The sequence below is a fragment of the Cydia pomonella genome, chromosome 1, assembly GCF_033807575.1.
Source record: "Cydia pomonella isolate Wapato2018A chromosome 1, ilCydPomo1, whole genome shotgun sequence".
NCBI classification, from domain to species: domain Eukaryota; kingdom Metazoa; phylum Arthropoda; class Insecta; order Lepidoptera; family Tortricidae; genus Cydia; species Cydia pomonella.
The window spans coordinates 36,167,198-36,194,457 of record NC_084703.1 but is presented as its reverse complement, the minus strand read 5'-3'; the positions used below and the strand labels follow the sequence as shown (position 1 = coordinate 36,194,457).

Below are 27,260 nucleotides of genomic sequence, written 5' to 3'. Positions count from 1 at the left end.
CCATATACAGCCATGAAACTGCCAGCGCAATTTTTACCTGAGTGTGAATACATTCGCCTCTCTCTCTCTATTACAAGATCTTACACGTTTCTTTGTGAATAGGGACCGTGCGCGTTGGAGGGTCTGCCATCTTGTGGCCTGAATCGGAACCATAAACATGCACATGTACACGTCACGTGTTTTCTTGTGCATAGTAGGTTCTGCCATCTTGTGGGCTAAATCGGAACAAAAAACATCACATTTACGCCTCGCGCCAAAAATCTGACGGCTCCTGTGCTGCCTCCTACAGTTCATGCACGCTCCCTATGGCATCAAGAGAAACAGGTATGTAACAGCGCCTCGTTTGAATTTTTAACCCTTTCGGAATCCAGGCATTCGTGGATATGACTATATTGAGTGAAGTTTTTCTTGTATACCAATATAAAATAATAATATTAAATGAAGCGTTGCTAGACTTGGTAGTCTACCGGTAAGGTGTGCGACTTTTAATCTGCTGATCGCAAGTTCGGAAACCGGCTTGTACTATTCGGTATCGGGGCTTATGTACGAAATACCGTTTGATATTTTCCAATATATTTTCGGTACAGGAAAAAATGTGAGGAAGCCGGGTCCTAATAAATAACGCATAATTTCGCAATGAAACGAGCGCCATGCCAAATCTTGTGTTTCCCCGGCCCCAGGGTTCCTTACCGATCTGTGTCAAAAAGCGGATACAAATACCAGGAATGTGACTGAATTAAAAGCAATTAAACTCTACCTCTTAGTAGTCTTAGTTTTCATCATAGTCTTGACACGACATCATTGTCGACACTGACTTACCACAGTATATCTCTTGTTAAAAATGTATTTTCTACGATCTTGATCTAATGAAGTGCTTTTCAGCCATGTACAGAGTTAAGGCCACGTGCCAGGCAATTGTATGTTAACTACGTAACGTAATAATAACCATGTCACATAAACGTCAATCCTTACAAAAGTATGCACAGTTGTGCAAGGTTTTCGACAGTTGGGGTAAGGCTCTTAAGAGCCTGGTAACGATTATAGACCACAAATGTAAAATTGATAAATTTAGTCGTTTAAATTGTACACCTTTTGTTACGTAATATCTAAATAACCAGTGCGTCCCCGGTAATATGCGACGAGAAAGGACAGTTTTTAAAAAATCATCAAAAAATATGGCGGTAAATTATACAAAATGATGTAGAATGGATAACAGTTTGAGCAAATGTTGTACATTGTTTAAATATCAAAATTACGTTGAAATTAAGTCGATTTTCAGAGAAATTGTCACTTGTTTTGAAGTAATTTCTGGAGAAAATTGGTTTCGTCTAACTTTCATTTACACTACTTCAAATATATAATATCAAACATGTAGTTTATTAAAGTTGAAGTACAGGATATGTGTAATACAACATTACCGTTTTTAGCAGTCCTAACTTTACGAAATTTACAAATAAGACCTTTAAAATCAGTGCTTTACGCGCGTTTGCCTAAACATCAATCAAAAAAAAAAAAACATTACTAATTAAGTGAGTCTGTTTTCAAAAAATTGATTTATTAAAATGATGATAACAAGACGTGCTAATAGAAACCAGTACTTATTATTTCTAATAGTTAACAAAAGGTGTAGGTACTATTTCATCGACTAAATCAATCAATTTAACATTTTTGTGACTAAAATTGATAATAGCCTCTTAAAGGCCACTTCTGTCTAAATGCGCTAAGTTGAGTTCGGATTCGGATCCCATACTGAAAAGTATACGATTTCATTTTGGTATACAAAGTCTTAATTCTACTCTTACAGTCAACGAGTGGAAATATAACTAATATAAGTATCTACTGGCACTTTAATGTTGCATCTGGGATGATAAATACTCGACCATAAATAAGGTATTCATGCGGGTAATAAGATAAAAAAAACTACAATACAGATCTAAACCAAATGTATTACAATAAATGACCTTTCAAGCCAATAAATTATAATTACTTGTGTTATTACGGTGATAATACAACATTGTACTTCAATCATTTTATTCCCAATAAATACACGAACTTAACAATTGTATCTATTTACAAAGAAACATTATACAAAATACTTGATTATTGCATGTTACACGTTTCACGGTATGCCTTAGAGGGCTCCCGCCGATTAAACAATACTTACCGAGAGACGGCAGCGGACGCGCCGCCGCCGCCAGACATCACTAACTGTATACGTGGCGAGACAAAGTACATTACGAGTACATACAGAAGCTTTACACAACGACTTTACTAACAATTAATTCAATAAATAGTATGAGTAACTAGTAAATTTGATCTTAATATTATGAATGATTAATTAATATGATAATTATTTGAATAAGCTTCAAGATTAACAACACAACAGTGGCGTCACCTGAAAGAATTTAATGTTCTTGCTTTGCAGTTAAAAATTATGTGTCAAGGCGCATCTGAATAGTTTCATTGTTACGTTTGCCTCACGATGTTGTCATCAGTTACAGTTTGAAAATATTTTATCAAAAGTAGTAAACTACACGCAATCAAGCATTTGTGTGGTTTACTTCGTCATATAAATAAGTCTCAAAAGCTAGACACGATCGTATATAGATTTCAAGTAAATGAGATAAACAGAATGTAAAAGGACCAAAAAATAAAAATAAAAACATTTATAAATTGTACCTATCTACTATGGATTAATATTAATATTTATGTGACTACTTCTACAGTAACTCTTAAAATAATTATAACAATATTTAGATTTCTAGAGTATGATTTACGTCGCTAGTAACAATGAATGAACTGATCGCGATCAGTATAACAATAATATTCGAAGAAGCAAACAAAACTTTTACGGTAAAGACGTTTTCGTATTACTAATTGAAGCGCTCAAAGGTCATTCTTGAAGCTTATATAATAAGGAATACGGTGAACATTAAATAAATGCGTAATACTTACACATTACACAATATAGGAATAATATATATGTTTATGTTTAATTTATAGTCACATTACGGCAATAGGTACTCTTTTACAGTTGATTAAAAGAAAAAAATAAATCGACGTCAGAAATTTCCTCTTTCTAAAGATTCAATAATAATTACGCGCAGACACTTCGCTCAAATGATGCCGGATATGGTCAAAACAAACGAACTTCAAGGTATATACCGTAAAGGTTATCTCGCGTTTCACACGACGATACTACGACGAACAGATCGAATGACCTTTGACCGACTGGTGAAACATGATAGATGAGTACAAACATCGGCAAACTAACGAGTCGATCGTTTGCCGAGTCTTGGGCGAGCTAATACTGATTTACTTCTCGAGCATGTATTTAGGGATGTCGAATTTGACCTCGACTCCGGCCTTCTTGGCGAGGGACACGATCTCGCTGAGCTGCACGACCAGCGCGGCCGCCTCGTCCAGGTCGTCGCGCGGCACGATGCGCAGGCCCGACTCCGCGATCAGCTTGCGGGCCTCGTTCACCTTCGTGCCCTGAACACACAATATAATAACATTCTTTTCCTACTCCTCTACTGTTATCTGTCATTTATGCATTCATTAACACGAATATAAGAACATACATAAAAGGTTTCAAGAAAAGTCTATACTATGTGCTTTTAATCGCTATAACGTTACTGCGATTATTGGCTACCAACCTAACAAAACCAAAACGAATACAGTTTTAAACTAAGTGCATTGCTGCCAACTTACAAAATATTCATTTGGTTGCATAGGAAAAATAATTACTTCATAAGTCAGAAACACGCATGTGACACCCGTAATATAGCAACACCCATAGACTACGAAGAAAAAACTGTCCAAAAATTCAATTTAGCAAGTAGCAAGTACCAGGGCCTCATGAGTTACGAGGAGTTACTGTTGCATAATAGTATTTTATGCAACAGTTGTATAAGAAGGGTCAAAAAAGGCGAGTGGCGTGAGTTACAATGTGAGCCGGAGCCGAAGGCGTAGGCGAACATTGTAAAGGAATACGCCACGAGAATTTTTTGACCTACTTATACAACGTTGCATACAATATTTTTCCTACGAGTCAACAAAAATAAATCTTAATTTAGGTAAACAAATTACAGCAAAAGTATATAGCCAAGACGCGCGAGCATACACCTTTTTACGCGCCCGGCCCGCCCCGGGCCGCGGCCGGCCGGTCAGCGACACCTCCTCGTAACTCATGAGGCCCTGGTACTTGCTACTTGCTAAATTAATTTTTTGGACAGTTTTTTCTCAATTTTGGCCACCGTAGCCTACGGAGACTAACAAGCAACGCTAAGCGATCTTCGTAGTCTATGGGTGTTGCTATATTACGGGTGTCACATGCGTGTTTCTGACTTATGAAGTAATTATTTTTACTATGCAACCAAATGAATATTTTGTAAGTTGGCATCAATGCACTTAGTTTAAAACTGTATTCGTTTTGGTTTTGTTAGGTTGGTAGCCATTAATCGCAGTAACATTATAGCTTATAAAAGCACAAGAGCTATTATGAGGAATAGACAATATAGACTTTTCTTGAAATCTTTTATGTATGTTCTTATATTCGTGTTAATGAATGCATAAATGACAGATAACAGTAGAGGAGTAGGAAAAACAATAAAACTTGCTCACACTCGTTCATTATAGTATTTTATGCAACAGTTGTATAAGAAGGGTCAAAAAAGGCGAGTGGCGTGAGTTACAATGTGAGCCGGAGCCGAAGGCGTAGGCGAAATTGTAAAGGAATACGCCACGAGCATTTTTTGACCTACTTATACAACGTTGAATACAATACTTTTCCTACGAGTCAACAAAAATAAATCTTAATTTAGGTAAACAAAGCAAAAGTATATAGCCAAGACGCGCGAGCATACGCGCTCGGCCCGCGCGCGGCCAGCCGGTCGGCGACACCTTCGCGTAACTCATGAGGCCCCGGTACTTGCTACTTGCTAAATTAAATTTTTGAACAGTTTTTTCTCGATTTTGGCCACCGTAGCCTACGGAGACTAACAAGCAACGCTAAGCGGTCTTCATAGTCTATGGGTGTTGCTATATTACGGGTGTCACATGCGTGTTTCTGACTTATGAAGTAATTGTTTTTACTATGCAACTAAATGAATATTTTATAAGTTGGCAACAATGCACTTAGTTTAAAACTGTATTCGTTTTGATTTTGTTAGGTTGGTAGCCATTAATCGCAGTAACGTTATAGCTATTAAAAGCACAAGTGCTGTTATGAGGAATAGACAATATAGACTTTTCTTGAAACCTTTTATGTATGTTCTTATATTCGTGTTAATGAATGCATAAATTATTTATGTTAATATCTTCAATTATTTATATTTTTAGCTTTTATGAAATACAAAGCTTGATAACAACTTTATATATATGACATTGACATTTATTATAAGATTCTTACAACTACTAGAAATACTAGAATAGGTTACATATGAAAGCTGACTAGAGTCGCTACATCAGCCCCCCTCCAGACCCTCAGGGTCGATAACAATCAGGGAAACGCACAACCCGTCCAGAACGTGTGCATCGCTCTGGAGCTTCACGGTGCTCCTGATTCATTCATGCTCCTCGAGCATGTGAGCAGGCTTGACATCTATAGACACACTAACGAGCTTCCCGCGGATATAACTTAAAAACCTTTCCACTTCTACTGATAACCCTGTAGGGTCCGGTGTAAGGTGGTTGAAGATGTTTTCGGACAACATCTTGTCTTAAAAATATATGAGTAGCTGTAGCGAGATCTTTATGCACGAAAAAGTTCGAAGAACCATGACGTTTACTTACGAACGAACAAATTATAATAAGATTATAAAGATTAATGTAAGTGAGATTGCAAGGAATCTCCCGCTAGTTAAATTAACATTGTTCCATGGTGTGCTGGCCAAGCGTGTTACCTGAAGTCGGACAATAACGGGAATCTGAATATTGAGGTTCTTGGCGGCAGTGATGATGCCTTCGGCGATGACGTCACAGCGCATGATGCCGCCGAAGATGTTCACCAGGATGGCCGTCACTTTCGGGTCGGACAGAATGATCTTGAAGGCTTCCTATAAAAAAAGTTGTTATTATACACCCAGATCTTCACGTCACATTCCGTTTTTCCGACTGATAACGGTCGGCCGGCCAAACTATAAATAATTAACGATACGGGACATCAATTATAAACTGCCAACTATGTAACAAAGACGGCACTTCAATATAATCAACGCGTGGACAAGTCAACAAGACCTAATTCAGTAATAAGTATTCCAAGGCTACACGTGCTCTGCATGTCAAAAATTGGATATATGAGCATCAATAAAGCTATAAATAACAAAGTGACGCGCCGAATGCGGTGGACACACATATACAAACAATCGATACTTTCATTCTCAACAAGGATATACATCTATTAATGAAGGTGTCCTTAAATATTGGATCAATTAATATACCTATTAGTATAATACTCAGTTTTTTCTATTTATTTCAAGATTATAATAACTAGATGTTTAACTTTTTCTGATACGCTTTAATATTGCAGTACGAATAATATGTAAAGGACACTATAAATCAGTGCAACTCAAGATTTAATTTTGGAGGAACAAAGTTAGCACTACTTTTGAGGTAATACAATTTCAAATCTGAAAGAAACGTAGTTCTGAAGTGAAGATAAATTTCAAATGCTATTATGCTTTTTCAGTGTCTAAAATACTTAATTGGGTCAAAAACTTTTTAGTATGAGTTAAGGTTATTGACTTTCTTTCATAAAACAATTTATTTTATGATGATGCCTTTTAAAGGGCCTAAGGAAGTCAGAAATTATGCAAACCTAAACATCACTTTAGCAATAAAGCATAATAGCAAAAAGTTCAAAATCATAATGGAAAATATACCCTAAATCATTTCCCCAAACGTTTTTGACCCAAATCTCAGATAGCACCAGCCTTGTAAATAAATTATTTCGCCCACACACCAATATCTTCGTGTAATAAATTTACGGAAATGTTTGAGGGAACAATTGCACTATGGTGAGCTATAGTGGTGGTACATACCGAGACGGCTTGCGCGGTGGCGCCGCCGCCCACGTCGAGGAAGTTGGCCGGGTCGCCGCCGTACAGCTTGATGATGTCCATGGTGGCCATGGCCAGCCCGGCGCCGTTCACCATGCAACCGATCGTGCCTATAAAACAAAACAAGCAACATACAGTTTCCTCAACATGTATCTTATTTAAGTTTTTTTGAAGTGAAAACTTCTTTAGCGGCGCTGTGCACTTTTTGTGATGGGGAAAAAGTGTTAAACTCGCGACCGGTCACGAGACCGACAGATTCAGAAAAAGTATGATTAGTATAGTTGAGTGAGAATTATAATACTCGAACTAAATCATTGTTTTATATCTCAGATACTGAAATGTCAGTTTGATGGGCCAATTTGCTACCCAATCTGCCCAGCCTGTCATTTTAGCACCTGGAATATTAAAACAGATATTTTTAAACATATTAAATGCAATAAGTTTAATAGTTTTGTATTAATAAGAGTGATGAGAGTGAGCTACTTCATTGTTATCAATTATCTTACTACCAATTAAAATTTGAATCCGGTATCAAGTGAAATGTTATCACGATTGCTGAATTGGGGGTCATTTTTAAACATTTATTATGTACTTGCTTCTGCCCGCGACTTTGTCTTCATGAGATGATGATGATGTTTGATAAATACTATCGTTGGATTATACCCTGATTCATAATTAAATTCCATCAAATCTACCACTGTGTTGCCAGTGAAATGAAACGTTCCATAAATAGTAAATATATTATTGGCGAAAGAATGCACGTAAATAAATAATTTACTACTAATTTGAAATACAACATTTAAATGCTAAGTTCAAATAATTAGACTTATTAAAAAAGCAGTCCCATAAATTAATATTGAATTTAAACTATTTTGAGGTAGAAATGTTCGTTTTGAAATGGCAATACTTCAGGTCTAAACAGCATTTGGTATTCCGTTTTAATACAATAACATTATCGTCTTAAGATGTGTATTATTAGTATTATTACTATACCTTAAAACATAAATTCGGAAATGACAACTACAGGATAGTGTAATACGCCGTTATGGTTACCATGATAGATTTATATCGGATACATTTCGGGGAGTGCGCACAGGAACTGCACGATCTGATCCCACCTTCCCCTTTCCATCATTGGACATCCAGGCGTGGGGAGCGAATGCACCCGTTCGTGGTAAACTTTCCATTTGTTCGCACTAAACGGTTTGCATCCTCTTTTTTGTTACGGACGGCTAAAGAATGGAATGCGCTCCCGCCATCTGTATTCCCTGATAAATATGACCTCGGTCTCTTTAAAGCAAGAGTGAATAGGCTACTACTGAACCGGTGAGCTCCATCTTAGGCCCTGTCTTCACTTTCCATCAGGTGTGACTAGAGCCAATTGCCGATCAGTTTTTAATAACAATAAAAAAAATTATGCCGGCCATGACACTCACTTGTCAAGTTGGCACTTCATTCGGCATCTGACATCTGTTACTTGTAGTATGTTTCAAACAGAAAGGGTAATCAGAAAAGAACAGATGTCATCTAAATACAATTTTGCGAGATTTGGCATTTTAAGATTATAAAAATTGTATGGAGATGCCACCTCACCCAGCGTACCCAGCATGTTTTATAAATACTCTAGTCCCCAACTGAGTAAGGCTTGTACTGTATAAATGATAAGTGCTTAAAGATTAAGTGCGTAATTATGTACGTATAGTGAATAAATATTTACTTATATACATAACTAACATAACAATCATCTAAGAGTCGAAGTATAAGCGACACATTGTTAAATATTGCGACACATTGTTGTTAGTTTTGTTAAAAAACCCTTCATTTATGTAGTTGGCAGCGTTTCATTAAAAGTAGAGTGACCGAAATCGGGTTTCGGTCACATATTTTGACGTAACATCTGTATTCCATACAAAAACGGTTTTATTATGTTCGTAATATTTTTTGATTCCAAAAAGGTTGGTGACACCTGGTCCGTCATACTGACGTTGACAGATGTCATTGTGACAGTGACATTTCTTGGTAGATTTGATGGAATTTAATTATAAATTAGGGTATAGCTTATTACTTACTGCTGGCCTACTAAGTAAACAAACTTAGTTTTCATTTTATTCATAGTTATTTATTCTGTAAACTTCAATTATATATGACTATCAACGCTGTCAATAGTTTCCTTGGTATACACTGCATGAACCCTGATCACTGCACTATGTCCTTCCCCGGGCTTATATCTCCATACCAATTTTTTTCTAAAACGGTTCAGCGATTTAAGCATGAAGAGGTAACAAGCAGACAGACAGAATTACTTTCGCATTTATAATACTACTAGTGGCTCTGTCAGCGATAGACCTTCCGCGTATAGCTTCAAACTGATAAAATTATGACTTCGCCATTTTGAAAAATATCCAAAACTGAATTGACAAAAAAAAACTATTTAATGATCAAACCTGCTCACAAAATTTTACAATAATCGATTGAGAATTGCGACCTGTACAGGAGAACATCCGGACATACGAATTATACGAAAGCATTTTTGCTAAAGCTGAAACATAACCCTTTGCTGACGGTCGGTCAATGTACTAAGGATTGTATGTTTTGTTGTTGCCTGTTATCATCACAAATAAAGCAAAAAAATATACATTAACAATATTACCGTCAAGAGCAATGTAGTTCAGGCTGAACTTGGCGGCTTCGATTTCCTTGGGATCTTCCTGCGTGGTGTCGCGCAGCGCGAACAGCTCCTTTTGCCTGAAGTCGGCGTTGTCATCGAAACGGAATTTGGCGTCCAAACAGAAGACTACGAATAAAAAAAGAATTAATCTGTGAGTTCCGTTAAGAGACTATCAATACGGAAAGCACGGCGCATCAGCGCACACTCTATTTGTATCGGAGTAAATGAAAAAGCACTGTCACTGTTACTGGGCTTTAAAAGGGATCAGCAAACTATTGAAATATAAAATAAAGTGAATTATTTGTGTAATATTACTCGACTACTCCTTAGCGGTGAAGTATAAATATTTAGGATTTGTGACTTTAATTGCAGACCAATTAAAAAAAATAAAGATATGGAACCGTTTAATAGTGACTTTAAGACTATCTTTACAATTATATTCCATAGAGCCGATTTCGTCCAATCATATATCGAGTACGGCCATGATCTTAAAAATATTGCTTTGATAAAACAAATAGATTTTCTTTTAAAAAAACATGCCTAAGTGACATCAATTTCAACGAAATTGGGTGTTAACAGCCTCTTAAAGATAATGTGTGTGTGAAAATCGCGAAAGTGTAAATCAGAACGCCATCATTTGTGATACTTATTAGTAGAAGTATTGAACTATTCACACAAGTAACAAGTAGTACAACTTACAATTGCCTGAGAGAGCGTCCTCGGCGTAAGGGTTCACCTCGATAAGCAGAGCGTCTTTTTTCAAGAACAGCTCATACATTTTGGCGATCATGTCAGAAGCTTCTTGTTGCCTTTCTTGAAGCCCAATCTGTAAGGGAAAATATTTAAATTTGGAAAATAATATTACACAGAAAGTTAGAACTTCTTTAGAATATAAGACAGCAAAAAGTACTACTAGAATGGTAAAGTTATTAAAATATTCGTGCCGTCGAATATGTTTATTTGGTGGTGATTTTAGCCAGGTTTCTACACGTACCCTTCGATGATAGAAACGCTGTCAGATTACCAACTTCCATGAACATCAAAGGGAGCTGTCAAAAGAGCTTCTAGCGCCAACGTTTGCGTCGGTCTGATCATTGTCGCAGATTCAACTTAGAAATAAATATTTTATCCAAGACTAGGTGCTTTTACTGTTATAGTACCTTCTCGATGACGCGGTTAATCTGCTCTGCAGTGATTCCCTTCATGATGTCGATGGGCTCGTAGGTGATGGCCTCGGGGTTCTCCGCCGCCACGTCCTCGATGTTCACGCCACCTTGCGATGACGCGATTATCACGGGACCCTGCATTGACCACGTACAAGTTATTGTGAACAAGTTTTAATCACATTCAAGTATAAGGCTGCGTTTCCACCAGAGATGTTCGAGGATGCTTAGCGAGGAATGTGTTTGTCATGAACCAATAGAAATCATTTACCTATCCTCGTTCAGTGCAGCCCTAGTGGAAACAGCTTAGCGGAGTGAAGTTTTTATGCATACAAAACAAGGGAAGGGTGCGATGTAGGGAGAGTACGGATGCGAGTAACTATCAGTCATATGACGGTGATTTTTACAGGCAAATGTGAAAAGAGCCCGCTACACACCTCGCACCGTTCAGCTACCTCGCACATCTCTGGTGGAAACATTCACAACCTTCAACAACCTCGTACCGCTCAACTGCCTAGCGCATCTCTGTCGAAACGCAACCTTTATGGCCACCGCAGAAAAGACTTTCACATACAAATTAAATTTTGACCTGAATTACTAATAGGTATGATCTGAGTGATATAGATCTTATTTCTTATTTATACAGCAGCCACAAAATATCATTCTTTGTCCAAACAGAACTTACAAGCTTAAATACAATTATAGTAATTCATATTTGTATTGTAGAAGTAACAGACCCTTAAAGCATTATATTCATGTAACCCCTAAGAAAGTGCTATCAAATGAAGGACCGTACAAAGAAAGTTTCGCAGGCCAACTTACATTGAAGCTGCGTTCCATCATGATGGCGACGTAGAACTCCCGGCGCGGGAACTTGCGCTCGGTGACCATGACCATGTTGCAGATGCGCCCGGCGGCGCCGGTCTGTTTCGTCACTAGGTACTGGTTGAGCATCTTGCTCGCTAAGTCAGCGGCTTGCTCCGGTCTGTGTACAAATAACTGCTTTATATTTGCATTTAATGATTGTTATTATAACCTATCGCAAACAATACACCTAAACCTTTCTCAAGAATCGCTCTATTGATTAGGTGAAAACCGCTAAAATCCGTTCAGTAATTTTTGAGTTTATTATTTATTTACTATTTATACAGACAAATCTCGATGGCATATATTTATCTGAAAAGAAAAGCAAAAAAACTGTGGACTTTGATTTATCGATCATTCGCTGTAATGTCATGACAAACCCGTCGTGATAGTAAAAAAATTAAGTAGGTACCTAATAATTTTCTGTTACCCACCTTATAGAAAATAAAGCGGGTAATAAGAAGGGATTTAGCAAAATTATTTTTCTTATATTTTTCAAGTATGAATTTGTACCGAAGATACGGTTGGCATAATTGCTGTCTTTAACATATTTTATTCCATAATATCTGCGAGACCGAGCGTTGCTCGAAAAACACATAAAAACTCAAGAATGCTCGTTTTCCCAGAGATACTCGTAAGACCTAGCTAGATCGCTTTTCGCCCCCGAAAACTCCCATATAGCAAATTTCATCGAAATCGTTAGCGCCGATTCCGAGATCCCCGAAATATATAACTATATATATACACACGAATTGCTCGTTTAAAGGTATAAGATATAATTATATGATAGCAACATATACGATAATACTCGGTCAACCATTTTGTTTAGCTATTGTAAAGATAATGAATAGTCCAAGGTCCAAAGTCAACGACCAATTAGTTGATTAGCCATAGGCAAGGCTCCTACTGCAGTGACTCGATGCTAGGTCGAAAGGGCCTAATCTGACTCTGTTCCCTCTGTTTATAAGGCATTTTAGCTCCTAGAGCGCAGCACGGGAAGTCGACCATCAAACCTAATACAAACAATAACTATTCAGGGACGCTCCATATAAGCCAATGCTTCGCAGGTATTAGGTAACCAAACTGAACGGCAAGACGCCTTATCCTAATATCTTATACCTTTAAACGAGCAATTCTTGTATATATATAAATATATATATTTCCGGGATCTCGGAAACGGCTCTAACAATTTTGCTGAAATTTGGTATATGGGGGTTTTTGGGGGTAAACAATCGATCTAGATTAGTCTTATGTTTGGGAAAACGCGAGTTTACGAGTTTTCATGAGTTTTTCTTTCGACGCAGAATATGGTCGCTAATTTCGTGTTGCCGACCACTGTCCGTGTGGTCCAGCGGGTTAAGCGGACTGCTAAACGAGTGTTACGGGTTCGAATCTCGCCCGGTGACTAACTTTTGTTTTTTTTATATGTTCAAGTTTATGTATAATTTTTTAATTTTTATTGTTTTAGACAAGTTTAATTTAGTAAAAAAATGTAGTTAAGATTATCACCTATACACCACCATATTACAATAAATAGTTATAACCGAGCAAAGCTCGGTCGCCCAGGTACTAGTTTCTTATATAACAACTATAAATGTATGGGTGCTAAAATTCACCGAGCGTAGTGTTTGATTAAGGAATTGTGCCGACACGTAGCAAGCCAGTACAAGTGACGTTTCACGTGACTTTATCGCATAATGGGATAAAGTAGAAATTTTACGTGTTTCCAATCAGATATGAGACATTTGACAGTCGAAAGATGCCAAGGACGAAATTCACACTTAATATTACACCGCGATCATCGTTATTTCTTTGTTCCGTTACACGAACTTCGAATATCAGCAACGGTTGAATGAAGCAACTTGAATGTTTGAAGTTGTAGCAAGGTATTTAATCGACACAAGATGAATATAAGTATCTGTGCGTTTGTTATTGTGCTGGAACAAAGAGTCTAGCAACTAGCAACGCCAGTGTGCTTCTCTTTGATCAGGTCAATCTTGTTATGCCTACGACTCGGACACTTCTGACGGTTATCTAATTGTCTTGGCGCGTAATTATCGATGACACGGTAATATATTATAACATCGATGTGAAACGATTTATTGTCGTTTCAATACAAGGCTGTCGTGGGTTCATTCGACTTATTTTACTGTTTGTAAAAATTATTAGATAGAAACTAAATGGGACGCGGTTCTTAAATTGTGTTTAATTGAATTTAAATTGTCGTGCGATATACTAATGGTTACTAACATTAAACTAATTTTACGGTTTAAACTCACGTATTTTTAGTCACTCACGCGATATGTTTTGGAAACCAAAGAGAAAAACACAGGTTGAAAGGAGACCTCTCTCTCGAAACATGTCACATGAGTGACAAAAATTATGATGACATGCAGCTCATCTGATGATGGAGATAAGAAGTGGCCATCGGAACTCTATAATAAATTAACCTAAACCAATTGTGTTTTAGGGTTGTTAGAATTTTCTCGAACTATGTATGTGTATTATAGTTGCATGTGGAGAGAAAAGTACAGTCAGCGATAAAAACTTGTACCAAAAAGGATTTTTTGTCAAAAACTTTTAATATTCCGATGTCTTGTTTGCCAAAAACAATATGAATATTCAATTATAAAACACAACACAATTTTTCTTTATATTCGACGATACGGTCTTTACGCCAATAACACTTACGTGGAAACCATACGGACACCGCCTTTGAGACCATTCTTGAAGGAACCCTTTCCTCGTCCTCCGGCTAGGACCTGCGCAAATTATGATTTTAATGTAATTATTGTTTGTAACACATACGACAGGGAAATACTTAAAGGCTCACACGTAGTAGGTGTAAGAACTCGCGAGCGAGTGTCTTTACATTGCAGTATCTGATCAATCGCTTGTATTAATTGTACAATCAGCGTCAAATACTTTGTAGCAGTCAAAGTGGCCAAATAGTTCGGTACACCATACTAAATATATGGTGTACCGAACTATTTGGCAACTTTGGTTGCTACAAAGTATTTGACGCTGACTGTACCTCAGTAGTCGGTAATGTAACTGAAGCTCGCAAGTGAGTTCTGGCACCGCTGGTTGCCGCACGACACTCGAATCGTGTGACTACGACACTTAGCTAGCTAACCTGAGCTTTAAGGACGATGTCCTTGCTGTTGAGCTCCTTAGCAAACTTAAGGGCGTCGTCCTTGGACTTGGCGACGTTGAACTTGGGCACCGGGATGCCGGCATCGCGCAGCAGCGTGTAGCTCACGTACTCGTGCACGTTCAAGTTGCGGACCTGCTGCTTGTGGGGCAGGGCCGTCGCTGCCAGTAGCTGTGGACATCGAGCGAATTAGTCAGAAAGAAAAAGTCTACGAAAAGCTGTGTTGAATGATGTTCTTATTTGTATATATGTGTACATAATATTTTTCTCCAGTTCACCAAGTTTCCTGTATTAAGCCCATAAAATAAGAATTCCCAGCAAGCTGACAATAGTTTTAACATCTTCATTTGGTCCTAAATGCGTGTAGTCCGAGTTTGCGCAATCCCAGGCGATGTGTATACATTTTTGCTTTTTTTCAATTTTTGCTTGTAAATTTGTTCTAATTATGATGAAAATTGATAATTATCTTAGGATCCGAAAGGTACCTGAATTCGAAGTCAAAGTTGTAAAAAATAGCCGCCATTTTGAATATAGCTATTTTTGGTACATATAATCATGTTAAAAATATGAAAACACCCTTTTGCCAGTGTCTGATCCACCAAACCTTTCTGGTAGTGCCATTATAATGGCTGGTGGGTTCCTTCTACGTCGAATGGTTCAGCAATTCAAGGAAAAGAAATATCTCCTGAGACTCCTAAAATGTATGAACACCTCGCGGGATTGCGGGAACTCGGATCACTTATGTAGACGAGCAGAGCCGGTGAACTACCCACATGGCCTCCAATCAGTCATCTATTTCTGATAGCTAATTAGAAAAGATCTACCAAGCAGGTAGTCCACCGTCACTGCACATGTCAAGGTATCTTTGCTTAGGCAATAGTAGCCAATCAATAATGCATAGGACGTGTGAGACTGGCGCAGTTATCACTATATGTATGTGATATGGGCATTATGAACATAGCAGTGGACATGCAATCAATAACGTTTAGCCCTCCCCCGCGCCACTGCTATATATAACAAATGCATCTACATCTCGTCTTACACGAGTGCTTATGTAATTTAAGCCTCGCGCATCTGTTCTAAAAATCAATTATTTACTATCGTTGATACCATATCATATAATTAGGTCTACCAAGTCAGTAAGTGGGTTGCTGTTATACTAATGGCAAAAGCGCTATGACATAAGGCTGCTGTAGGTATTGTCCTAACCAGATTTTTGTATCTCTAACCGGTTTATATCTAACGAACTGCATGTTGACAGTTGCCAGCCCAATATGATATAGTTGAGCTCATATCATGTGGACTTTGTTCGCTCCACCAGCCCAAGTTGAAAAGTTCACCTGATATTAACTCTATTATAGACACTTGATACCATCTCATAAAAATAAATGTCACCGGTCAAATTAAGAAGATTCGAGGGAATACGAAAGATGACCTTACAGTATTTAATTATATACAATAAGAATGGAACAGCATGCAGGATGTAACTTAGAAATATATGGAAGGGCTTCAATTAGATAGAGGAGTCTACTTATATTCATATTCATATTTATTATTAATAATGAACACATACATTACATGTCAAAATTACAATTTAGTTAATACCAACATCTAGATAATAATATAAAAATATTCACATAATGCGTTCAATAAAGTTACAAATTAAAAATTATAATATTTTATCATATTCTACATTTGCAATATTTCATCCATGTCATAAAAGGCGTTGTCAATTAGCCATTTTTTTAATTTATTATAAAATGAATTATCATTTGATATAGTGGCAATTTGTTCAGGAATTGCATTATAGATTTTTGGGCCCATAGCATAGGTCGTTTTGGTAGATTTAGTTAGTCTGAATCTGGATGTTTCGAGTATACCTCTGTTCCTATTCCTTAAACATCTTAGGTTACCCGTCCTAAGAGGAAATGTGTCAAAGTTGGATCGTACGAACTTTATGATGTTGAAAATGTACTGCGATGGTAATGTCATTATTCGTAATGATATAAATAGTTGTCGAGCTGGTGAGCCGGGAGCGGCGTTGGCTATTATTCTTACAGCTCTACGTAACGTTACGTATATACGTAACGTTAGGCAAAAGGTAAAGGTATCCGGGAGCCCTAACCAAGATGACAATCGACAAACATAAAAAAAGTATCGGGCTGACAGATGCTACGAAAAGTCACGTGAATATTTTCATACCCTACGGGTGATAATATATATACGTATAACAACCGTATCAGAGTCGTAACAACCGTATTAGAAAACTCGTTCAATTGTTTACTACATCACTTTGCATGATTGCCACTTGCAGACATTTTTTCAAACTAATTAACTACACTCGCGAGCAAAGAAACGGAATCACTTCACATTTTTTGGTTTTTAGGTCGTAACTAATTTGACAAATTTCATGAAATTTGTAATGTATACTATTTTTTTGGATATTTAGCTTCAAAACGAATGATTTTCCATGATAATCGGACCAAGATTTAAAAAATTACAGTCATTTAACTGATTTGTGAAATTTTTACCCCCACCGCTGGCTACTAGTTGCACCCCCGTTGACATGTATAAATGGGGTGTTAGAGTGGGGGTAGTTACCACTCGCTTTTCAAAAGTTGACCGTTACACAATCTGTACTACACATCTCCGCTTACCCCCTTGTGAAGAAAGCTTGAAGAACATGGACATCAGTGAAGATATCGTCGCTCGAATCGTCGGATTGCTGGAATCAGGTCAGAGTCAACGCTCTGTGCTGTGGCTGCCCAGGTCAATGTGAGCCAGTCAGCTGTCAGCAAAGTTTATGCGAGGTACCGACAGACTCGCAAGCTTACTCGGAGACCAGGAACAGGCCGTCAGAGGTGCACATCACAGAGGGACGACCGTTTTATCATCACCACCAGTCTCCGAAACCGCCACCTCACAGGAGTTACAGTCCAACAACGGCATCGGGATGTGCGAGGAGTCAATGCCAGCGAGTGGACAGTGAGGCGAAGACTCAAGGCAGCTAACCTGACCCCAAAAAGGCCAGCCACTGGACCCAAATTGCAGGCAAGGCATCGTACAGCACGGCGGGTTTTTGCCGCAACACAAGAGGATTGGACCCTTGCACAATGGATCCCTGTTCTCCTCTCTGATGAGTGCAGGGTGTGTCTCGATGGGTGCGACAAGAGAGAACGAGTTTACCGAAGGCCAGGAGAACGTTTTACGCAATGCTGCATCAGAGAAACAGTTGCCTATGGTGGGGGTTCATTAATGATGTAGGCGGGGATCTCGTTTGTACGAACTCGCATTTCGTGCCTGGTGGAAGCCGTGGGGGTGGTTTAACCGCGGCAAGGTACATCACCGACATTCTGGAGGAGCATGTGGTTCCTTTGGCGGGGATTTTCAACGAGGGGTTCCATCTGATGCAGGATGACGGCCCTTGTCATACCGCGAGAATCACCAAGGCCTACCTTCATGACGTCGGCATCCCAACGTTGGACTGGCCTGCTCTGAGCCTGGACCTCAACCCGCTCGAGCATGCATGGGACTACCTCAAGAGAAGAGTTAGGAAACATCAGGATCCAGCCCCGTTCACCATTGAGGACCTGAAGGCCGCATTGCTGGAGAAGTGGGAGGCCATACCCCTGGATTACTTTAGGAAGCTAATAACGTCACTAAAACGTCGTTTATTATGTGTGAAAAATGTTAGGGGTGCCAATACCAGGTACTGATTTACGCTCAATAAATTTATTTTTCATGAAAAATGCATTTTACTTCTGTTTCAGCTGTAATTTTTAGGGGCGTTTTCTGCAGTTTCTTGGAAAACACCTTTTTTTCAGTTTTGAGTCTTGAAATGAGCAAGTTTTTGGTGTTTTCTTACAAGGTACATTATGAGCTTTCATTTAACACCATTTTCTTCAGAATCGCATGAAAATTGGATAAATTGTAGAGCTGAGAAACGTGCAAGGTGATTCCGTTTCTTTGCTCGCGAGTGTAATATGGAATTTGGGTTATCTAGCGTAACAAACAGCTTTAAAAGAAATGATTCACCGTCATTAAATTAACACATTCTGTGCCAGCGAGTGCTACACGCTACAAGCTATTACGGACTGAGTTCCCACTTGGCGGGTAGCTGGCAGTTAATGTGTTAAGTACATTTTATTGTCTTTCTTTGGTTAACATGATAGTTATTCCTGAAACAAAACTACTAATATAATGCATCATTATGACTTTTGGCCTACCTCTTGTAAATGAATCTGTGTGTAGCTGCCCCCTCTGACATATTTCAAGAAATATTCTATACATAGTATTCATATCCAACTAGGATACTAACTGATTTTTACAATAATACAATACAAATTTTCTTTATTAACAAGGTAGAGTTGATTAGAGGCAGGGTTGACAAAAGTAGGTAATTATAAATTTTATATACATTGCGGTTAGATTAACAGTAGCCCTCACACTAGGTCAAGCCTGTGTCGTGAGGACTTATTAACAACTAGTTGGTGCTATATAATATATGAGAAATTAAAAACTTACAAACTATGATTATTATTTTATTTCAATAATGCTTACACAGGTATGATGTACTCATTTCTTTTAACATCCTAAGGCCCAGCCATACAAATGAAAAGACAACATTTGCCACTGGAATTTGAAAGTATTATGTAGGAAATAGAGTTGATTTAGCGATGTTTGAAAATTAAACAAAACAATTCAAAAGCAACTCTGTTCCAATTGAATATCATTTCAATTTCATCAAACTGAAGAAGTACACCTATAGGTAGGTGGGGGTTTGTGGAGGTTAAAGCTATTTGTTACATTAGATAACCTAAATTCCAAATTAGTTAATTAGCATGACATAAGTGGAATTATCAAATCATGTCGGAAATCTACTTACACCCCACTGCTGGGCACAGGCATCTCATTCTGCAAAAGGACTTACTCTTGTAGAATTACTACCATCCCCACACAACTTTTGACTTTTTTTAAAGAGATGCATGCAGCTTTGACAATGACTACCTCACTAACTATACCCACCTGTCCCTTGTCTTAATCCCCACATAGTAAAAAAAACAGTAATAAATAGCCTTATGCCCATCCATAGGAAAAAAGCTTTTAACAAGCCAGATTTCATTAAAATCATTTAAGTATTTAATAATCAGTCAGATGCAGAAGGAATCTTGGACAATGTGCGGATAGTCCGGTGGTTCCTAATACACTGTAATTTCATTTAAAAAGGACCACCCCAAATCGCATCTGATCCAAAAGTTCCCATTATGCTAGCAGCATTCCACGTTGTATAGCCAATGAAATCCCCTGCATCAAATACAACCCGGAGCATGGATCACAGCCCCTATCCCTAAGTCGGCGACCAAGGTCTTTTACAAAAGCCTTAGCCTCTGTTCCCCAGGGTCCCGCAGTCACCACTGCAATTGGTGCATAGCGTGCTTGAGTTTGGCCACATATTCAGCAGCTGCCCCAGCAGATCTAAGCGTTAGGCTAAGGTAGGATGGTGCAAACATGCTAATATGTGTATATGTATGTCACAGCACAAAACCATAGTTATAAAGATAATATTTTGAATTGTCTTCAAAGTGACATAAGCACTGCATACTATTCAAAAAAGGAAAGGTTTACTAAATTTGATTTATTTTGTAAACACCAGGGGCCCTAAGTCATGTCATATAACGAAATGGATATAAAATACTTTAATCTTAAAATAGCACACATAGATTTCTTATTAGAGCAGTATAATACTTTACCTTGAGCTAGATTTAGCTGCCAAATCAAAATATATTGTTGGCCAAATAAAACTAACCAGCTGTTTTTATTAAGGATAATTCTCAAACTGGCGATTGATCCAACAATGTAACTTATATTGCATGTATTCGCATATTAAAATAATTCAATGATTTAGTCAAAGGTACAATTTATTTATGCATTTGGCCAAGGCCACACAATCATGCAATATGGTTCACAAAACAATGCATAATAACATTAATCATGCAAAACATTTTTATGTTATACTATGCTTTTCAAATAAAATTACTTTTAAATAAATGTACCTATGTTACAAGATGATTTGTCTTTATGCATATACAAGTATTGAGAGACAGCTGTTCAAATCAGTTACCAATTGAGTTGTATGTAATCAATCAATACTCAAATAACAATCTAAGATATTGCTCGGAAAATTAATCTAATCTAAACCATCAAAAAACCGAATGATGACGTAAGATTCACAACCGTATAGACGAAACTACAAGGTCAAATTTAAAAATAAAATCGTAATTACATAAATCTAACCTGCATTAGTTAGATAATTCTATATTATTAATATTGTAAATACTTACGGTCAGCTTCGACGAATAAAATTAAAATCAATCCAATCGGCCGAAGAATATGGATTTTTGTACTCCGACACGTAAAAGTGCTACGAATATATTTTGATTTAGATGAACCCAGTAGCACTTAATGTACATTAGAAGGATTGAAGGTTTATTTACCTTTGCTCCATTATTCCGAATTACTGTTTCAGCAAGACCAAGAGAACGAGGAAGGAAAGTCGCCATTTTTACGGGAATGAGGATGGATGAAGCAGAGTGAGGTGAGAGTAATGACAGTGACACATGACATGACAACGGTTTGACGTTTATATTAAAAGTGCAGAGTTCTGTTTCACACATCTGTAAATCTGCTTGAAGACCGAAAATAATCCTATTATTATTTCGAAATCAGATCTTTTGTTTGATTGTTGGAAACTATAAAAAAGTAATTATATTTATCCTATAAATTATTATTTAATCCAAATTCGCCTTTGCGTAGTTTGGTGGCGTCACTTTCATTAAAGGAAAGAGGTGCACCACGAATATTTGGGCAAATCCCATATCAATCCCATATCAAACCGCGAAGTGAACATAGAGGTACAATAAGTATAGAGATGAAATGGTAGAACCGGTAGATGACCAAGCGAGATGCTCTTATGCAACTATCAGCAGGGGTAGCAAAGAAAGCGCTATGATTGTTTGTCCTTGTCAGTCTCATTTTTTTATGTCCCACCGTAATTTTTAGTATGGTTTATGGTGGGCAACAAATAACCCAACCAAATTACGTAGGTATTTTTAATTTTGCGCATTGTGTATATTCTGTTCTGGGCTACAACCGCGAAAATCGAAGTTCGTCAATTGCGGGCATTTTTCTCCGTCACTCTAATTATATTTTAATAAGAGTAAAGGAGAAAGATCCCCGCAATTTGCGAATTTCGGTTTTCGCGGTAGGCCCCCTGTCCCTCACGGGTGCACACGTAAAGCACATCTATGTTATCATATATATATATAATATATATATATACATCTATGTATATTATACCACCTACGGAAGTGCCAGGGCGGCTACCGGGAAAATCGAAATTCGTCAACTGCGGGCATTTTTCTCTGTCACTCTGATTACGTCTTACGAAGAGTAAAAGAGAAAAATCCCCGCAATTTGCGAATTTCGATTTTCGCGGTAGGCCCCCAGGGACTGTCTCATTCCAAACATAGACAGAGAATCATACTATCTTTGTCTTACACACTAATAAAATACTAACTAACACCAAAGAAAAGCATGCAGCCCACCAGGATCCCCTTAAGTAAACATACGTAAAGTTGCTTCTACACTGCAGCAATAATTCGCAATTTTTACCACTTTATTTTTTCTCAATAGCTTCCTTTCCCGATAGGTAGGATTTCTAATTATTCGCATATTTCCACATTATTATATACTTTGCAGTAGATTATTTAACTTATTTTCCTGGGAGGCTTTACCAAAGGCTTTACTGTCTTTGTCTTACGCATAGAAATAGGATAGTATAGATTCTATACTATAGAAGTTATATTGTATGTCTATGTGGCGAGCATAGACATACAAGTGGCGAGTCTTTGTCTATTGGCGGGAATGCGAAAATTAAAAAAAAAAGCGAAACGTATGATATTTGGAGAAGACGATAATACTTCGATGTATTGTTTCGGAATTGTAATTATTAAGAATAAGTTAACTGAAGTTTTACTGGTGATAGACATCTACAATAATGAAAAAACATCCGTAATTTCGTCTTACTAACTGCAAACTAGTGTGTAACTGGCGATATAACTTTTGAATCTTTTGATCGACGTGTTGTATGTAAGTACGTGGAAATTTAAATAACAACAGTATTCAAACTCAACCAAGTGTTTATCTAGAAATACTCGACAATAACCGATGTTTGAGATATGACCATTTACAATTGATAAAACGCGATAAAATACTTTTTTATTGTTTCTTTCAAAATCACTGCAACGTAGAACAAACCAACAAATCTGTCTGAACTGTGACGTCACGTGACGTTTCGACCAATGGCATTGCGTGTCGCTCATTAGCTTTTCGCGCGAAATTTTTATACTTTTTTATTTTATAATGGAAATGCATCTGTAACATGCTATAACGATAACAAATCATCCGAATAAAAATTATTTGGTTCAAATTTAAACTTCATGCATGAGGCTAATTCTTCTTTCATTTGAAGACTAATTTCAAGTGTAATACCTAAACATACGTTAAGTTGCAAACTGAATTCAGAAATGTTTTTTGTTAATTAAATAAAAAGTTATCATCACGATAAATGTCTGATTATATGTTTCCTTTAAAGTTTATATGTAGTACTTTGGAGATAGGGGGGGGGGGGGAGAGGAATAAATTTTTTTACACATTATCCGATATAAATCAATTTTTAAACACTATGAAAAAAAAAGATTTGGAATGTACATAAGGGTTCCTTTTGTACCTCTTTGGTAAGGAACCCTAAAAATTGAGTTATGATGAACAAAGGAAGTTTTTTGGTAAAACCTTTGTTTGATGTAATTATAATGCTATTCATAAAAATATACGAGATATGAGCAAATCTCTGAAAAAAGGTACCTTCAACAAATAACATTTAGAAACATGTTTTACAATTCCGACAACATACCTACTAATTTAGATGGGTTAATTGTTGCTCACCAACCACCAAGATTTCGTCTAGGTACCGTCATGATGTAGCACTTAGGACTTTTTAGAAGTACTTACTCCTACTTAGTAACCTATTAGAAAACCAAAACTTCAGCGTAGGATGTAATTCAAATTAGTATTGTTTTCAATCTGACTCCACAACACAGGCATAGCCTAGTGTGGCAGTCATAGGTTAAGGAAATCTTGTATAACTTTTGGTAAATAAACTATTTTTATTTTTTATTTTATTTATTATTACTGAAAGTTCCATTAAAACCATCTTGTTCTATCACCTTCTCCCTCCCTCCTTCTCTCCTCCATAGTATTGGTCCTCTGAGCTTAACACAGACCTATTACAAACTTAGACTAATAACAATATATATAATTCTGCAAATTGGATAAAGGAAATTTGTTAGTGTTGGTAGCAACACAAGTCTTTTGAATTTAAATTGATGAACTTGACTCGTTTTTACGAGACTCAGAGCTTAAAAACTTCTGAGTCTTTTAACTCCCGAGTCGAGTCCTTTATTGAGTCTTTTTTAAATGCAACTCAAAAGGACTTGATTCTCTGGATAAAGACTCAGTTAACAATTTTATAGGTTTTATCTAAACAACAGTAAAGTAAATAGGCGTTATTGTATGATTTATGTTATGTACATGCATGAATTTTACATAAAGACACATTTCAAAGTTATTTGTAAAAAATACGAAGTTATTTGTAAAGTTATTTGTACAAAAGACTCGAGTCTGTAATAAGTTGCAAAGAACTAGAGTTTCATCTTAATTATGAGAGTCTAAAAAACTGAGTCGAGTCTTAAAGCAGAGGACTCAAACGACTTGTCTTAACCAACACTAAAATTTGTAATAAAATTCAATTAACTTCAACATTGTATTTACCGTACGATTAAGATTATGTCTTACATCTTGGTAATTTGACATTACAATTATTCGTACATTTCTCTTCAGTCCAGACACCATTACCGGAAAAGTAGTGATTCTTTTCTAAATAATATAAAACTAAACTCAATTTTTGGGATTTCTCTAATTTGGTGAAGTCTAGTAGTTCAATGCTGTATAATGATTCGGTAGGTTTTTGTTTTGCCTCAAATATATCAAGAAGTTTCTTTATTTTAGTCCAGGGATATAACAGAATAGGACAGTTTTCATAAATATCTTGAACACAAAAGTTTCTGGATAGCTGCTGGTAGACAAATTTAACTTGCACCAGAGGCACATTAATCCAAAATGGATGTCTCTTGACCATATTCCTAATTTGAGTAGAACTGTACATATCTCCAAGAGATTGTGAGATGCAAAAGATGAGGTCCTTCCCCTTGCCCAGCCTGTCTCCAGGAGCTCTTTCATAGGTCAAATATTGAACTGAGCTACCAGAAAGTATATTAAGACTCAAACATTTTTTCCTTTTGTCATACAAGCTTCTCAATCTATGCATAGCCGTATTTTTATAGTGAATCATTTTAAGAAATCTAGGATGATTCAAGAATGTTTGAAATTCGGGAATTGATTTAGCTTCTTTGAGTCTTGTTCTAACAGTATCTGGACTCAGGGTGTATATATCAAAACACCTTCTCTGGGCCTCATCAGTGATGCCGTATTCCTGCAAAATGTTCCTTGTTTCTATCATCACTTCATATTTCTTGGTGGCTAATCTAGGATGAAGTCTCAAAATTTCTTTTATATCAATGCCACCAATAGAACAAACTTTGTATATTATTTTCTTTAGGTTCTCAGGATCAACATGCACAAGATACAAATTAGCTTTGATTTTCTTATCAGGTATCCTGACCACTGACTGCAGTATATTGAGTGTTTCATTAATAATTTCTAGTGGCCGATGCTTAATTGTTGGGTAAGTTTTTAAGCCTCTTTGGAATTCATCTTCATTTAAATCTAGCATTAATTCTAGATAACGTTGTAATATTTTCAGTCTTAAACTATACATTGTTGTTTCATTAATGTCTCCATATATTAAGGTAGTCAGAGATGTAGGCCATTGTGTCATATAACTTGCTAATCTATTTTCAACATTCAATATAGTTGATAGCTCTCCAGATTTCTTTAGTTGTCCTATCGTTTTTTGTTTAACTAATTGCAAATATGTCAATATGTGTTTTGGTGTTATGTTTTCAAATCCACATTCATCCAAAACTTTATGTCGAAATTTCATTGTGATAGGCAATATACTGAACAACAGTGGATCCTTAATTAAAACTGTTTTTGTAAATCCTAGATCACGCACTGTGTCAATTAGGCACTTCAGGGTAGATTCGTCTAATTTATTAACGTACGGTTGTTTTAAACATATAAATTCTGCTTGTTCTTGGGTGATACCGAAGTATTTACATAGTTTGGAAGAACCGATATTGCTTACGGCCGAAAAACATCTGTTTGAGTGGGGCCTCCAATAAAGGAGACCCAATTTATAGAATCTTTGAATAATCATTTATTTCTTACATAATATCCAGTGTTGTTTTCTAGAGTGATCACGGCAAAAATTCAAAATCGAAACAGTACTTTATAGGTTAAGTTAAAAAAACTTTCATTATATTCAGTTGGTTGTCAATCCTGCCAGTTTCATCTATAGAGGTTGAGTCAACTTATTTTACTATTTCGGTTGAGTTATTTGAAATAGATCATTGAAATCAATTGAAATTGAAAAAGGGCGTCAAATATAATTTTTCACGATCTTTCATAGATCTCATCTTTTTACATATATCTTCCACTCTTCCTTAATGCAAAGAGCATAATAATCACTACGTTTTACCTTAATGTATAATGGTATATTTGATGTATATCATGTGTATATCGAACAAAATAAACGCAACAAAATATTGGCTTTATAAGCAGCGGCTTTACCTAGTTCCCGAACACACTAACGTGCCGTATTTTATCGATATTTCGTTAGTATTTCGTACATTTCATTTGTAGTCTGTGGCAAACTGGGAATTTCATGTTAAAATAAAACGTCGGGAAAAAGCGCGGGAAACGTGAAACGCGGCGGTCTAGTTTTTTGTTTCTCGTACATTATTTTTATTGTAATATCAGGAAATCGGTAATTTGTATATAATTTTTCACATATTTTGTATATATTCTTTTATTTGTATATATAATTAGTGGATTTCTTCATAGTTGGTAAGTTTTTTCGTGTAAATTTTCTATGGGGGACGACGATCCTCCTGATCCTGGAGGTGGAAACCTCCAGGTCGGATGTAATGTGACCGTTGATTCGGCAATGGATACTGACACTTCTGTGGGTAGCAGGAGTGAACTTAAAAGAAATAAAGTACAAAAAAGATGCAAAAATTGCAATAAAAAAAGAAGGAAAAATAATGGCGGGG

The 27,260-nt window shown here is 36.8% G+C and overlaps 2 protein-coding genes across 2 annotated transcripts; both read right to left on the bottom strand.

Annotated features, from left to right (window-relative positions):
• Positions 1-1,928: 1,928 nt before the first annotated feature.
• On the bottom strand, positions 1,929-21,561 carry LOC133521567 (succinate--CoA ligase [ADP-forming] subunit beta, mitochondrial). Its single transcript, XM_061856604.1, has 10 exons — positions 21,405-21,561; positions 14,893-15,081; positions 14,448-14,518; positions 11,715-11,877; positions 10,890-11,030; positions 10,429-10,555; positions 9,712-9,855; positions 7,044-7,171; positions 5,907-6,059; positions 1,929-3,495 (listed from the first exon to the last, which is right to left on the bottom strand). Exons 1-10 carry the CDS (start codon positions 21,468-21,470, stop codon positions 3,316-3,318), a joined length of 1,362 nt encoding a protein of 453 aa, XP_061712588.1. The 5' UTR covers positions 21,471-21,561; the 3' UTR covers positions 1,929-3,315.
• A 2,966-nt stretch (positions 21,562-24,527) lies between these two features.
• LOC133521476 (transcription termination factor 5, mitochondrial-like) lies at positions 24,528-26,718 on the bottom strand. Its single transcript, XM_061856459.1, has one exon. It carries the CDS (start codon positions 26,363-26,365, stop codon positions 24,812-24,814), a length of 1,554 nt encoding a protein of 517 aa, XP_061712443.1. The 5' UTR covers positions 26,366-26,718; the 3' UTR covers positions 24,528-24,811.
• Positions 26,719-27,260: the final 542 nt, after the last annotated feature.